This window comes from Pelecanus crispus, chromosome 1 (assembly GCF_030463565.1).
Source record: "Pelecanus crispus isolate bPelCri1 chromosome 1, bPelCri1.pri, whole genome shotgun sequence".
NCBI classification, from domain to species: Eukaryota; Metazoa; Chordata; class Aves; order Pelecaniformes; family Pelecanidae; genus Pelecanus; species Pelecanus crispus.
In genome coordinates this window covers 144,470,912-144,487,599 of record NC_134643.1, presented here as the reverse complement: position 1 = coordinate 144,487,599, position 16,688 = coordinate 144,470,912, and the positions used below count along the sequence as shown (strand labels likewise).

The window sequence follows — 16,688 nt, the reverse complement described above, 5'->3', positions numbered from 1 at the left end:
CTGTGGAGTACAGAGATGATATGTTCATAGGAAGGTCTGTGAAATCCAGCTTTTCTTTCCTGCATAGCAGTAATTTCAGTTATACATCATTGAATAATTCCTGCATAAGCTGTTCTTTGCTCATGGAGGTGTGAAGGGGAGTCCATGTCAATTTTCTGCTGTGGCCTTATTTTCTTTGTATTCTTACTATTGTACTTTTGGCCCTATAATCTGTCTAGCAGATACCTGTGTTTGAAAAAGCACCTTTTCTTTTTTCCTTTTTTTGTTCTGACATCTTTAAGAATTTGTGCCTCAGCCTTTTTTTTTTCCTTTTTTTTTTTTTTTTTTAACCTTATTGTGTTCATACATCTATTTTGCTAGAATAGTTCTGGATTTTCCTCATATAGGTAGGACTTCAGTTCTCTGGTGGATATCCTTTTAACTGCTGTTTAATCCAGCCTTCAGAGGGGACAGGGAGAGGGGAGGAAAAAGGGTGGTCTTCTGCATTTTTTTTGGTAGGGGTTATGCATTTTCTCTGAGTTTCATGTATTGTATCTTCTGTCACATGTTATCTCTTAGCATTATGCCATCTGGCTTCTTCCTTTTAAAAATATTCGTCTCACGTATGTAAATGCCCTTTTCAAAATGAAATACCACAGTGTGGATTCTTGATCTTCCAAGAATGATTAATCTAAATACATATGGCCACTGGCACAGGGTAGCTCTTCAAGTAGCAAAGTTTTGAACCAGATTCTTCTCATACCTCGGGATCAAGGCAGGAGATGCATGACAAATTGTCCCACTTTTAGTCTTTTTCCTCCTCCTGTTGTCCATTTTAAAACTTTCAGGCAGCTTGAGCTGAGAGATGCGTGGTTCTTCAAGAGCATCCCAAATGCATTATTTTGGGATCTAGGATTGGTTGTGGCTAAACGAGAGTGCTAAACTTTGCAGGCTCCTCCCATTGCCTTCCCATTCCTCACTCTCCTGGCGACGCTCAGCCCAGCGGCTGTCAGGTGCACGTCCTGCGGGTCGGTGTGATGCTCCACTCTGGCTCACCAGCGGCTGCTGGATCTCATTAAATGGGTGCTGGAGTGTCTCCAAAGCTTGGTTTACGGTACATTACAGCAATGTAGCCCTGTTTCTCCCCATCCAATTTGTTCATTCCCCACACCTTTGAAAGTGTGGCTTCTCCCTCTACCTTTGTTAGGTGAATTTTGAATCCGTTTCTAAACTTCAGGGTAGCTACCCCACCTCACATACCCCCTTTTTTCTACTTCCAGCTTCTTATTTCTGAGTGAAGTTCCTTTCACTTAATTGCTGCTGGCACATCTCTTCTCCACTGTGCGTGCAGTGACAGCTAGGGGTATGTGAGGCCACCGTGATGTGATAAAAGGACATGTCAGAGGGTAGTTTCTTCTTACGGAAAGTTTCCTCTCCTGCCCCGAAAGGTAACTGTTACCAAGCACAAGAAGCTGGAAGAAGTCCTAGACGTGATTCTGAAGGTACTGAAACTGGGGGCAGATGAGAGGAAGGGCACACACAAAAGTTTTTTGGAGAAAGAAACAGATAATTTTGTAAGCATTACTCCATTTTTGTCTTCTGGTTTAGTTTTACTGCTTTCCCTGGAAAGAGGATCAGAATGAAAACTATCTAAAGACTTAAGCTTTCATTGCATCGCTTGAAATCCAACTATCTTCTTGTGGCTATTTTAATGATAACAGTTGAGTAGGGAGATTAGAGATAATGTAAGATACAGTCTCCAGTGGTTATACTCATAAAAGCATCATATGCTGATGTATTGTAGATTTTATTTTCCCCTAAGTTACTTGATGAAAAGCATCTGTGGAAATAGGTGACTGATTTGTCTCCTCAGTGCAGCAGTTCATATATTTCTAACATATGGAGTGGCTTTATGGTGTTCTGGTACTAAAAGCTAGCCTGTGAAATATTCACCTTCTGCTATAAGCCCTTAGGCAACATGGATTATGATTTGCTGTCACGCAGGAGACTGTTTATGCCAGTAAATTTGAGTAAAGTTTTGTGCTAAAAGGTAACGTGACAGCTATAACTTCCATTTCTTTGCATGGGCCAACCAGACTTGCTACGGTCTGTTAACCAGTTGTGTTGTATTATGTAAACGGGTGAGTTTTCTTGAAGTCATTCTCTCTCTATCTTCAAATCAAATAGACAGCTTTGGGAGATAAAAAAAATTTAGGGGAGGATATTAACTGGGTATCAGTGCTATATCATAACATCTAACCACTGTATGTGATTTTGCATGCAGTTTAAATAACATTTTCCTCTTAAAGTGGTCATCTTTAAAATGATCTTTCAATACATATTAAAGCCTTATCCCCAGCTTCTCTATTAAGTCTTTCATGTGTTCCTGTAGAAGAATTGAAAGGAGCTTGAGCTTTGCTCTGATGAAGGCCACGATGCCTTTGGTTTCTAAAGATGGAGCGTGGGGGTGGTAATTTGCTCATGCAGCATGAAAGCGTTTAGTTCTTTCCCTGCAGAATCTCCTGCAAGAGAGAGTGCCTGTACACACAATGCATGCAAAAAAATTCAAGCTGGAGGGCTGTTGATGAAGACTCTCCTCTAAAATTAAAGACTTGGTTATTTGAACATTGTTCAGAAAAGAGCCTAGTAACACACTGATCTTTTGAAATCATTTTAAATATTTAAAACTTGCAGAGCTGTTGTTGCTGAAATGTAGATTGCGATTTTCGCAAATGAAAGGAAAAACCCTTAAAAAATTAAAGGACTTTTAAAATCCTTTTTTTTTTTAATAACCAAATCCAGAGGATGGGGGTGGGGGAAAGGAAAAGCTTTGAAGTCTCTGAGATCTTTTCCCTGAGGTCAGAAGTTTCTGATGATGTAACATACAATACAGACCAAGCCTTCACTTATCAAGGTTAAAGTTGACGGAGCTTGTATGAACTTGTCAATCATAGGAAGCAGGCAAAAACAAGCCAGCTGTTGTGAGGCATGGCTTTGAAAATCCTCTGTGTTACAGTAAATGAGACGCAGAGGTTGAGACAGATTCAGTTCTGCGAGGCTTTCAAACTGGCTGGCACATTTTGCAAGGATGCAAAGCTCACATATCCAGTGAATATGGGTAAACAGCTGTAAATCCTGGTAAGATTGTCTTGTCTTTAGCGTTAAAGCGTGAGAGAAACAGCTAGAGGCGCACGCCTTAATTACCTTTTTCTGTCAGTTCTGAACGGAAATTTGCAGTATTAATTCATACAGTATTTCTTTTGTTCTCCAGGTCTTTGAGTACAGGCTGTGTCTTCTGTCCCTATCAGCAGAAGCTACAGTAGCAAATTAGGAACGATGCAATGCTTGGTACTGAATTTTATTTTGCTTAGCGTAATCGACTGCTCTGTTCACTGATGGGTTGGGAGAATAGGGGGAAAATGTGAGTTAATTCCAGCTAAGACGCTCTGTGTGCATATGCTCGCACACGCGCGCTGTTTTTAGCAGCTTTTGTTTTCACAGTTGGCATCATGCACACTGGAATTAGAAGGCAGTGCCTTTCGAAAATATTTGTTTTCTGGACTGAGGGCTGCAGTGCCGTTGTTGTGGCTCGGGGTGCCAGGCTCGGGGTTCCTCTCGGCTAGGGGTGGTGCGAGAGCTTTTCATCTTGTTATTTTCCTGGCAAGCCTGTTACTGTGAGTGCAGGCTCACACGAAGACCTTTTCCACAGCAGCAGGAGATATTAGCTGGGAGTGTAAGAGAATTGGATGTGACTATTGGAAGCAAGCGGTGAGTGTGGCTCTGAGTGAAAAGATGGCTATTGAAGTGTGTGCATATGCATGCTAATTAATTTAAATAACTGGTTTAGGGGTGTTTTTTTCCTTTAGAGATGAGCTACGTGTTCATTTTGGTGCCTGTCTGAGAAACCCAGGTGACCTAGCTATTATTCACAAAGTGTTTCATTTTATAGCTTCTGTTCTGTTACCGAATTTTTGTTCAGCTGCAAGCAGCTGTTTTCGATAATAATAGTAACAAGAAAATAGCAACAGTATATCAGGAAAAAAAGTCTAGATGTAAAAAAAATAAAATAAATCAAAGGAGTGGCAACTGGAATGTGGTTTTTTTTTTTTAATAAATTGACAAAACAATCATTTTTCTTTGAGCTTTTTAAATGTGACTGATTTCCTTGTTAGCAGCGTTGGAAGGTATTGCCTTTTGTCTCTGCAGTGGTTGCCGTTTGTGCAATATGATGGCTCATGTTATACTGTTGGGATATTCTGATGATTGAATTCAGTGTGTAAGTACTGAATATAAGAACATATTGAGTGGTTGACTTAAGTGAGCAGAAGTCATTTTAATTCCATGCAGGCAATCCCCTGTGTGCTAGGACAGGCAGGCAATCGATAAAGCAAGTAAGAATGCAGCCATAATTTTTTTTTTTTTATCATTGATATTTGATGTGCAGCAGAATGGAGGAGGGGCTTTTATTTTCTGAACTAAGGAAAGAAAAACATCCCTCCCTCAGCCCTTTCCCACAAGATTCTTCCCTTCTGCATAAAGGCCCCTATGCTGTTATAAGACATTTCATTTTAATTGGATTTGATTTTTACTGTGGGCCTATGTATTGTGCTGTTACCCATGACTGACTGGCCTACATTTCATCCGTCAACATGTCTTTGCTTATCTACTGCAAAATTAGAGTGAGTCTGTTAAATTTATTTCTGATTTTCATGGGGAGAGGTAACATTTTTAGAAAGAGAAAGAATGTGAGATGAAAACCCATCGCTGTGTATGTTGCCATGCAGGCAGGACGGGAGAGAGATTCTGGTGGAATCGACGGACTGGTGAGCAGTGTCTGTTATCATATTTCATTCTGTGATAAAGCCAGGTGGTAATGCAAGGGTTGTTAAGCTAGAGTGACATTTTGCTTTATCACATTGGGTGCAACAACTAAGCTGTATTTAGTGTGACTGACTAAACAGATAGCTGCCATCAAGGCGCAGATAATGTTAACGGGCATTCAGAGACAGAATTGGAAAACCAAGACATACATCATGGTAAGTGGGTTGTAGTGTAAAAATGATGTGCCATGGGATATACTGTGTGAAATATCTTGCTGGTTTTGTACCTTCAGTTGTCCTCTGAGGTATATCAGGGCATCTCTTTTCTTTTCTTTTTTTTTTATTTTTTGAGAGAGAGAGGGAGCATTCTCTCATCATTCAGGATGCATTATTCTTTTCATCTTAACACGTGCTTTGGTTTTAAGACTGTTTGCTTCAGTAGTGCTTCTGAGATGCTAGTTGCCATCATCTGTCTCTTCAGATCAAGGCCGTGAACAGCTCTACTTCTTGGTAGTGACTTGGGTGCTATGCCTCTTCCTGGAGTGACCATTATGGTACAGTCATCATGGTGATTAAATGATCTGTTTTCTGGAGGGCCCTTAATTCTATGCATTTGTCTTTAAAGATTTCTAAGTAGTTTTGTAGTCCAAGCTCTCACTTGTCATCTTTGGAATATGCTTCACTTCATGTGTCACTATATGGTGGATAGTGCATGCTGTACTGACTCAGTAGTAATAGCAGATACAGTGCTCATCAGAAAAATGGACCCCTGGTAATATAATTGCCCTTGTATTGGATGTCCAAATTGTGGTGTTCTGGTGTCAGTGTCTCCTTGGCATTGCAATAGTGAAACCAATTTGAGGATTTCAAAACCTTTGGGGTTCTGGAGCCTTGGAAAGAAAAAGCATGTAGGACTCAGATGAGGATTCAGATACCTAATAGAAGAAAGATGTCTGCATGCGAGTGAAGTGCTGACTCAAGTTATAATCCACGGAGAACTTGGGCGTGATTCAGTTGGCTAAACACAGGTGTCTAATGAGACCTGAAATAGCCCAGCGTATCCCCCTTGGCTTCCAACTGCCCCCTCATCAGGGGAACTGATGCCTTTGAATCTTTAAAATTTCTGGAATGGTGTAAGACACCTATGTTTGGGTGACTAAACTGATCCCCTAGTCAGTGAAACCAATGCATGATTTGCTTGTACAGACCACTTTAGGGTGAGCTGAACCCATTAGATTGCATTGACTGTATCAATATGGATTAAAATGTGTCATTAGACCTCAAACTTTTTCCTAAATTTCCAACAATCTTACCCTGTGCATCCTGTTCCAACTTTGTGGCATCCTGCTGCTGTCTCAAGCAGAACTATACTGGGTAGAAGAAACTGCTCTTTATTTGCGGGCTGTTGCAGAAGTGCTTTTGGATCCCACTGTGCCAAGTGCCAGGCAAATACACAATGAAAACATAGTTTCAGCACATAAAGTTCACAGCTGAAAAAGTAGCATATCGGCAAGGGCTCTGTCTATAAACAAGAGTTTTGGCATAAGCAAAGACTGTTCCACAATTGGTTTAAACCACGTAATTCTCTGTTTCGAGCCAGGTCAGTTCCTTGATCAAATTTTCTGTGGGGCTGTACAATTCCTACTGCTAATACAACAGAGAGAGCAGGAAGACAAAATCAGAGTGATCTAAGGAGGAGACCACCTCATTTGGCAAAATATCTACATTTAGATCAGTTTAAAGGGACTGCAAAACTGTGACCCTGATAATGAGAGGGTTGTTGCTATTGTAGGGTGAGGACTCCTACAGAGCAGTCTTACTCAGGTATGAAGGCCTTTTCCAGTGTAGCTTGCAGTGTTTGAGAAGGAATTTAAGCTAAATCAGAAACAGCCGCTCCATTTGCTCTCTTTTGTCCGTAAGTTAGTGCAAGACGCATTGTTGCTTACGTAACAGTGCTTATGTCTTATGGTGAAACTTTTGCACAGAAGTCAGGTGTTTAATAAATGATGCATTTTTCAAATGGCTTTGGCCAATGCATTTTTCAAAGCCTACCTAGTCTGGGATTTTAAAGTTCAAGTGTCTTGTGGCATTGTTTGGCTTGGCCTGAAGCGTTCTCAGGAAACTGTAAATCAGACAGATAAGAATCAGACACACTGAGTTGATCGAAGTGACTTTCATTTATTGAGATAGACGTTCAATCAGATCATTTTACCTCTGTGTCCAGATTTAGTCAAATCCTGAGTATGGGGCAAATGAAGGAAGTGGTTTTGGGTTGTTTTTTATGGCAACCAAAAATGTTATCCTTCTGATAGGCATCTACACATAATGATTCATTTTAGTAATTGCTCATTGACTCCACTGGCAGGCTACTGTTAGTGCGTGCGTGTGTATATGTGTATATATCTCTCTCCATGGTTTAATTTACCTGTAGTAGCTTACACTACTGTTACCTGTCTCTGGTTTGTTAGAATAGCCTGTTGTGTTATTGCTGAGGGTGTCTGGACTGGGGAGGAGGCTTGGTTGATTTCCCTGGCTTAGTGTTTGCTTGGCCTTCACATTTCAGTCGTGAGCATGTATGCCCCCAGCTAATGGAGCCAGAAGGAAACAGAGATGCACTTGTCTGTCTGGGTAGAAAATGCTTAGTGCCATTATGGAGATACACATTTCCACCCCCGTGGTGGTAAGCGGTGGTGTTGTGTTTGGTGGCTGTGGCCATTATGTGGAAGGTGCAAGCCACAGAGCAGAGCTCCTCCGGAGCTCACCTGGCCGACGAGTGCGCAGCCTCTTGTCTCTCCGCACAGACCGCCTCTGGGAGAGCTGAGCCCTCTTCTGAATGAGAGCTTCTTAAAAATGTGGAGGACTGGTTTTTGTAATGAAGCAATTTCTTTTTTTTTTTTTTTCAGTTAGAAGCATATTTTGGATTTCTGCCCCCCACCGTTTAGATATGAAGGCTCCTATACTTAATTGCCTATATATGCCTTAAGTACCAAGAGCAGGTACGGTAGAAAAGGCTCATGTTAGCCTCCTGTAATAGACTCACCTTTACTGAACACCACTTTGTATCAACAGCCTAAGTCTGGTGATGACGCTTCCTTTGCAGTTCAGGTTCAGTGAGTGGCGTAAGTTGTCTGACAGTCAAAGCTGTAATGTCATCGTGTGCCAGGGATGGGGAACATGGTGTGAGCTTTCCCGATCCTGTTGCATCAGGAAGGCTCTTTCATTGGAATAGCTGTGGCATTGTATCATGGGGATGGGGGAGCTTTGGGTTTGAAGATAACTTAGAGTTTAACGGTTTTGATGATGACTGGTTTGTTATCTAGAATGAAAGTGGTAATTAAGTCAATTGTCATGTTTTCAGAGGATTTAAAACTGTTCTGTCTCTCTCACTTTGTGATGTTTGGTTATAAATGATAAGTTGCTTCCAGTGGTACGTTATCCTTGCTTAATCCTGTGGGCCTGATGTCCGAAACAGCTGTATTCTGGGCATATTGTTACATGAAGCACCGACAGATTTAAAGTAGCTTAGTGGACTTCTTGGTATTGACAATAATGTAACACCTTTGCAGGTTCTTGCCACTGTGTTCTCCTGGGGCTTGAAGCTTGCTTTCTTTTCTTCCTTTCTGAACAGTAAGCTCAAATCTCTCCAAAATAATGTGATAAGCATGTTTTGCATGAGGACCCACTCACACTGAATGCAAACTAGCCACAGTGTTGAATGTAGCCACCTTTCCTCAGACCCGTTTTCTGTGGCACTGCAAAATGTTTGATTAATTTTGTGGAAGCTGTGTGAAGGCACGTATGTAATCTCTGAATTTTATCTCCACGTTTGCAAATGTAGCATCTCTAAATTTCTCTGTGCTGTGATTCTTTATTTCCTTTTACTCTACTTTGGAAGGTGACAGGACTGCTAAAGCATTTATTGCTTCTGAGCCAGGGTAATATTAAACAAATTTGGCTACATGCTTTGGATATGTAAACGTGTCAGATCGGTGGTATACTCTGTCCTGCTTGCTTCCACCAGCACACCCACTCCTGATGTGCATGCGAAGTTCAATGTATACTTTGCAAACTGGCTGAGGTAGTGCATGTAATTTATGTCTTTGCGACATTTTGTGCCGTGCCCTTGATTCTTTGTGCACCTAAGTGCAGCTGTTACACTGTCTTATGTTACGGCTTATGTATGTGAAGATGAATAGAGAGGCCTGAAGAATTTTTTGGCACAGGTTAACTAGGAGAAAATTGTGCTCTACGTGGGTTATCTAGACAATGAAAAACACTGCTTTAAAGGCAGTATTTTATACGTAAGGCCTGCAGTCTTCATTTGGTAAATATTTCCATTAAAATTAGTGGAACTATTTACAGGCCCCATTCTGCTTACATTGAACTCACTAGGGAAAACCAGCTGACTCTAGAGATGCCATGTAACCAAATCTGAATAGTGTTGGTCTTTCTGGCCTTACATCATTTTATGTAACAAAACTGTCCTTCGTCTTGTGTTAAAATAGGAGTCAATAAATACTGTTTTGTAAAACAGAATTGACTCTGAATTTGTCAGACGACTCAAAGTTGTCTGGCCCAACTGCTCTTAGTTAAGAGCAATATGAGGAGATCGGAGTTTAAACAATATTCAGCTCCTCATTCATGTTAAATTGAAAATTTACCTGTTAAAATTGAATTTTAAAATTTGACACTTCACATGAGAGAGGGAGAGATTGCATATGTGACTGTTCAGGAACTAAATTGTGAAAAAGCCATCTCTCTCGGAAGTACAGTGTTATTTTATTACTGACATGTAAAAATCAGTGTGAAGTACAATTATTAAAAATCCCTTACATTGGGCAGTTTAATGACAATGTCCAGGGTTTTTTTTAGAGTTTTTTTCCATAAGTGCTAAAACATCACAGATCCAAGGAGTAAAAAATAATAATTTTGAATGCAATTTGATCATACAGATGTGAAAGCAGAACCCATATTTAATCAGTTGTCTTCCCACAATACTTAATTTTAAAGATTTCTTTTAATTTAATTAAAAGAGTAATGCAGTGTGTAATTGCTCCAATTTTTTTTTTCTTCTTGAATTTATAATGGATTTAACCTATTACTTATTTTATATGCTTTTATCTCAAATTTCGTTTCCATACACACTGACGTTAGCCGCCTATAGACTTCTCAAAATTGGTACAATAAGGTTAGTAACCTGTTTACATTGAAAATTCAAGTTGACCTTACTTTACAAATAGGCTGAGAAAAATGCCTCTTTCACAGTCCCCTTGAAAGAGAGCTTGGGCAGTGCATGTCTACAGGGTTACTATTTCAAAATACAGAGACCAGCGCTGTCAGTAGCACAAATGATATTAGCAGCTCTCTGAAGCCTTCTACTTCTCTGTTGCAGCTTATTTTCTAAGCTCACAGTCTCTCTTCAGCCTTCTTTAAGCAGAGAGCAAACCTATCTCCTCTCAGGGCTCCAGAGGTACTTTTTTTTCTTTTTTTCCTGCCTTCTGTTACTTTCCCAATTTGCTTTTATCCGGTGAGCACAAATGAACTGCATGTCTTGTGGCAAAGCACAAGCCTGGAGCTGTGAAAGCCTGTTTCCTGGCTAGAGAAATAGAGAGTGTAAAATTGGAATAAACCCAAAAATATTTCTCTCTAAGATAAGGCCTTTTTGGCCATTGTTTGTCATTTGTGCTGACAGGGCAAAAGAAGTTCAAGTTTAAAATAAGCCTGACTGTAAAATACTACCCTTTCTAAATTTCCTTTTCTGCCTTTTTTTCAGAAGTTCGTTTTCCCTTGCCCAGTGTTTTAGCTTCAGCAAATATTTTCTTTGCACTCATTTCATTTTTCACCACTTAGACAAAAATTCAACCTCCAGATTCATAATTAAAATTCATGGATTCAATTCACATTTAAAATGACACTGAAGTATTAATTTTGCACATAGAGAAGAAACTTGTTTTCCGCACTTCATTACTGACTCTGAAACAAGAAGAGAATTAAATTTTAGTATTAGGATTCCTCTTCTTGAGACAGTTTTATTTTCTACCAACATTTGCACGTTTGGCTGTGCCACATACAGGTGTGCTGTGCATTTATTTAACTGTGCCGTGCACACTGCAGCGCCTTGGGTTACCCAGAGGTTGTGTCGCATCCTGTGGCTCTCCGTACCCTAATTTAGCCTGACATTATGCTTTGACTCATCACATTCGATCAGGTACACCATGTGTGCCCATATATGAGAGGATGTTTTTGTGCCATCCAGTTACCGTAGATTGGAGGAGTTGGTGTTAAATGTTGGATGTGATCTCAGTGTTCAAGCTTTCTGGATCGGTGCGGTGGCCTCGCACCGAAGGAAATAAATCAGCAGCGCGCTAATGACATGTTCTTCTCTCTAGGCAAGCTGACAGAGGGGCCCTGAGGGAAAACCCACGGGAGAAGAGGGATCAGCTGGACCAGAATTTAGGCCACAAGTGGAAGGCATCTGTCAGACCTTTGCATGTGCGAGAGCCTACGGTTCTGCCTCAGGAGAGCCGGGGGAGGTCTGGGACATTGCCTAGTGATTACCGATACTCTCAGGAAAACGTGACCGAGAAGAGCAAGGATTGCAGCCTGCCTCGTCTCCCCTACTCTGAGCCACAGACCTTGAATGAGAGCCACTCTTGTCTGTCCCAGGGCAAAGGAGAGGAAAACCATAGGGTAGAGCCGGTGCTGCTGAACAAGAAGCGTGGACCTGCTCCTCAGAGGCCACCACCACCAAAAAGAGATAAATACAGGCGACCGGATAATTCTGTGCCATCGCTGGGCACCTCTTCTGAATCTCTGCTGGTAGCCCCCAGCCGGCCCTTTCCATCCTCATCCCCCAGCTCTGCTGAAGTATTTGCCAGTCACTCCTCTCTCTGTCAGAGTCCTGCAGCTTTCAATGGAAAACTGAAGAGTGCTAATCCACAGCAGGTCCAGCAAGCATCATCCACGGAGAATGTCTGTCAGCACTTAGAAGAAAAAGCGCACCTTAGATCTGAGTCTGTATTATCTTCCAAGTATCGGTATCTTCAAAAACCTGGCATGGAGACATCAAGGTCCCCTTCTCCTCAGTTTGCACCACAGAAGCTCACTGATAAACCTCCCGTGTCCGTACAGGATGAGAACCCAGCCAGGTACTAGATGCAACTCCTTCACTATTTTATTAACGCTTTTTGCCCACTTAGACCTTATTAATGGTTGACTGTTCATTTTCTTTACTAAAAGCACATCCTTCGGGTTCATTAAGCATGAGCCATCGCAGCATGTCCTAAAAAGACCTAAGACTTATGTGAAATTCCAGTTGGTACCATTAAAGTCCTTCAGCTGGTCTGTGGTTTCTTTAAGTTGACTGATGCTGCTCAGGTGTTACAGCTGGTAGTTAGAAGAAAATGAAAGGGATGGATTCTAATGGATTTTCCACTGTGAGTCTGGCCAAAATCAGAAGATTCCCTGTCATCATTTCCCTGACCTGAGTCTGTATGTGAATACCAGTCAGTGTAGGGCCAGAGCAGACGCGGGAAGGGAAGCTGTATCCTTTGTGAGAACATCTGTTTTGAAAGCATGCACAGTAAGGTACACTGCCAGATCATGACTGTTTTCATGTTGCTTTCACAATGAAACATGGCACTCCAGGTAGTCTGTGGAGGGTCCGCAGCACTGTTTGTGTTGAGATGGTCTGAAGATTCAGCAGGAGAACGTCAGTTCTTTCCCAGGCTAGATAAATTCAGAATTAGACAAACTGACTGAAATTAATTGATTGCTCTGTCTGTCATGTGCTGTTAACATCACAAAAGGTTATTCTCCCACAAGATAACAAACTCTTCCAGGAAGCTCAGGAATCTTAGTTTTCATAAATCCTTCAGCACTATAATTCATGGTTAAAGAATGAAAACAAAACCTCTGAGCCGAATGAATTCAGAGGTTGCTTCTCTGAGCAGAAGTAGTTGGAATAGCTTTTCTCTACTGTAACGTAAATAGTTGAATAGATTCAATCATGCTGTTTTCCAGTGTGCCTAATGACATAGAAAATATGAATCACTTTTTTTCCTAAACATGCCTTGATGGTTTTCCTCTTGTAACCGGAGGAAAAAAAATGAGATTTCATCCTGCAGTGTTTCTAACATGAAGTAATAATATAGTTTACTATGAAAAGTGCAACATGTCATGTGAACCCTAGCATCTATGTGCAAAGGTAGATGACAGTAATGACTTCCTTAATGTATCGCTTTATGAATAGATACTAAGGATGCGTAGAAGGCTAATTGTATTTGTCCTTCCTTCTTACTAAGCTTTAATGTTGAAATGAGCACTGAGGTGTGCCTAATTATATGCCCATATCTGAATGATAATACACTTACCCTGCAAATCTTTTGTTAGCATTTAAAATTCTTAAGCCCAGACAGCTCTTGTTTGTGCATAATGTATTGTTTTCAGTTAATAATTACATTACTCAATAAAACAGTTATGGCAAAAACATAAAAACATGCAGGCCATACCTCTGAACCTTCTAGATGGTATTTACTATATGGTATTTATTTCATATGAGTAAAATATGTCAAGCAGATTTATCTTAATATGCAATTAATTAGATTTGGCTTATTACTTCTGTTGGCTCCTTGCACATGAGCTCTTGGACGTGCCAGTTTGCATGCTGTGGGCAGCTAATGTTTGATGATGTCAGCATGTAGCTGTTTATTCTTCTTTTAGAAAGGTGTCTTGTTTATCAACAGGATAAACTCAGTGAGCATGTAGGGTTTCCTGCAGCATTTTAGGTAGAACAATGTAGTGTGGCGAAATATTGGTGGTGTGCAGAACCCAGCTATTCCAAAGACAACTGTTTAGCAATAATAAAGGTGAAAAGAGTGCATCAATAGATTTCCAGTAGACATGCACTCAGGTCAAGGAGTGACTGTGCTTGTGGTTGGAGTAAAGCTTCACAATGGCCACAAGCAGATTTGCTGCAAGTCAAAATTTCTTGCCACAATTCCACAAATGGAAAACCTTCAGAAATTGGGAGGATAGTGATTGCAGAAACAGAATTTCTGAAGCACCTGGTATTGAACTGTCTTTGCTCTGACTAAAATCAGTTGACTTGATGATGCCTTTAAGTATCTGGGAGATCTTTTACTAGGCTGAGAGGAACGTACTCAGAGTCTCAAACAGATGCCAGGCATTTTAGAATGAATTGCAGTCAGCTCACTTCTCGTCCAGTTGCTCTAGACACACTTATGCACACATCTTGTATTTCCCCCAAATTCAAAAATGTGTTCCTCTTCACAGCCTGAGGGAGTCCAAAAGGTGTGGGCTTTGTTCATAACAAACAAAAGAAAGGGTTGGGGGCAGTGGCAGGCCTCTGCCCAGCTCCACTGCAGCCAGCCAGGAGGAGAGCCCACGTCTGCAGGCAGGGACCTGGGGCTGAGCGGTGGACACAGGAGTGAGCTCTTCAAAGTGGCAGTCACCTTGAATGAAAACACCCTGACTGAATGGGAGTGGGGTGGTTCAGCATGGGCTGGAAAACCTGCCTCAAAAGTTGGATCAGTATGCCAAAGCACATCCTCAAAGCACTTGAGGAAAGTAAATACCTATTGGGAGGCTGCACATTCATTCAGAAGCAAATATACCTTTAAAATATAAGATACAACTTCTGAAAGAATGTGAAGTCAAACAGATTTTGCTATTCCCTAGGAAAGAAAAGTGCAGCACAATAAAGTACAAGTTTGTTTTTAAGGAAAGTGACACACCCACGCTTAGAGGAAAAGAGCCGTAGTATGTCTTGCTCACTTATCTGAGAGGCGGCAAGCAACCCAGCCAGATGAAACCAGATATTTTAGCTAGTAGGCAATGTTCCTTTACTTGCTGTAGAGCTTCCAAACCCACATTATGACAACAATTTTAAACTTTCTGCAAACTCAAAACCACCAAACTAGACTTCAGTTTCTTATATGGTTTACATACAGTACAGATGTTTCAGTAATGTTATTTAACATGTTATTGTCCAATTTAAAAATCTAAGTTAGCCTCCTCTTTAAATAGCTTGCCTTACTGAATGTCCAAGGTGACCCTTTGTGCTATGCAGTACAGAATTTTTGCTATAAGCTTTCCTTAAAAGGAGTATCCAGAATTGTGTGTTATCCTCTTCAGTAGCTGTTTTTAATCCTTTAAGTAGAAAACTAGGACACTATGGTGGGATCTATTTATTAAATGTTAGTATCTTGTGTGAAATTTTACAAATACAGATATTTTTTTTTTAAAATCGTGTAATTAAGTTTTGAATGATTTCCAGGTTTTCCATGTGTGATTATTTGTTATTCTTGTAGCTCAGCAAAGACCTAACCTGCAGGATGCTTCTATCTGGTCTGTTGTCTCTTCCCTTGGAAGAGCTGGGAATTGATGTGAGGGCATCACAAACAGCCCAGGCAGCTAAAGCCGCCTGTAAGGCCAAAAGCTGAGGCCACTGTTGGATCTGTGTGAGGCAATGAAGTTGAGCTCGAGGTGTGTTTTCATCCCTACGTGTGTCAGTAAAGGGGGTAAAAGGCAGTTCAGCAGCACTGTCTCAAATCTGGGGCCTGGCTGCTGAGATTGGACCCTCACGTTCATGGAAACAAACAGAAGTCCTGTACCGTGAGTATTGTGCAACGCTGATGTTAGGATTACTTACAAATGAACTAATACTATTTAAAATGTGTGGACAGAAAAGAAAACATGTAGATTTAGGGTTTGAAATACAGTGCAAGGAATATTCCATTACCTAGATCTCTTATCTACCTTTTTCATATTTGGGCTTCCCCTCTGATTTGCAGATAAGAATTGAGATGTAAGGTTCTTCCATTTCTAAAGATGAATTTTCCTTTTTTTCCAGAATTGAAAGGGTTATAGACAACAATACTACGGTGAAAATGGTTCCCATCAAGATAGTTCATTCTGAGAGCAGTGCAGAGAAGGAGAGTCGGCAAAGTCTTGTCAGTACTATGGAGCCTCCTGCTTTACCCAGTGGTTTGGAAAAGGACCAAATTAAAACACTCAGCACTTCTGAGCAATCCTATTCACGGTTCTGTGCTTACACCAGGCAAGGTGTAGAGCCAGAGCCAGAAGCCAGAACCAAACCAGCTGAGCCTCAACCTGCTGAAGAACCTGGGAGCAACCTGAAGGACAGCAGTGCTGCCACGCCAGCAGTCAGCTATGTAAAGGCCAAAGAGAAGACCTTTGAAGACTGGAAGTCAGAGGAACTAGCCAGAGAGATTGTGGGAAGAGATAAATCTCTAGCAGACATACTAGATCCTAATGTGAAAATAAAAACAACAATGGATCTGATGGTTGGAATATTCCCTAAAGATGAACACCTCCTAGAAGAAGCTCAGCAGCGCAGGAAGCTCCTGCCAAAAGTTCCTTCTCCAAAAATTTCCGAGGAGAAGTGAGTATTACTTTCTGTAGGCCAGTGGTTCCTTGTAAGCTGCTGTCCAAAGTGTGTCAGTTTTTCTAGGGGACTGAAGGTGAGGATCTTCCTGCTGTTGAGGTTTGTGGCTTTTCTAAGAATAGTAGTCAAGCATAATACTGCTAATGATACCATCAATGACAGAAGAACAACAGTGTTGTATGATGCAAAAAGTTTCCCAAGACCTGGTTGAAAACTATTTTTCTGAGAACTTAAGGAATAATTAACTTCTCCCATTTCATAGTGATTAGATATTTTACCAAGATCATCCAATCTAGTAACTGGATAGAGAAGGAACAATGTTTTAGCCTTTTTTATGTGATGAAAATTTACAAAGACAACTTGAAGTGGGCATGAGGCATTTCCTGGAAATGAATGAGAACAAAGTAAGAAAAGATTTAACTTCCATTAAATTTCACCCATGTTGATGTTCTGTGGGTCTT

The 16,688-nt window shown here is 40.9% G+C and overlaps 1 protein-coding gene across 3 annotated transcripts in view; it reads left to right on the top strand.

Annotated features, from left to right (window-relative positions):
• SHROOM2 (shroom family member 2) overlaps nt 1–16,688 on the top strand; it is a 125,441-nt gene that overhangs the window by 98,320 nt on the left and 10,433 nt on the right. For all 3 annotated transcript variants that reach the window (XM_075720642.1, XM_075720648.1, XM_075720635.1), the window contains 2 exons: nt 11,189–11,947; nt 15,673–16,224. In XM_075720642.1, the coding sequence (XP_075576757.1) occupies nt 11,189–11,947; nt 15,673–16,224 (1,311 nt within the window). The remainder of the gene's footprint in view (nt 1–11,188; nt 11,948–15,672; nt 16,225–16,688) is intronic.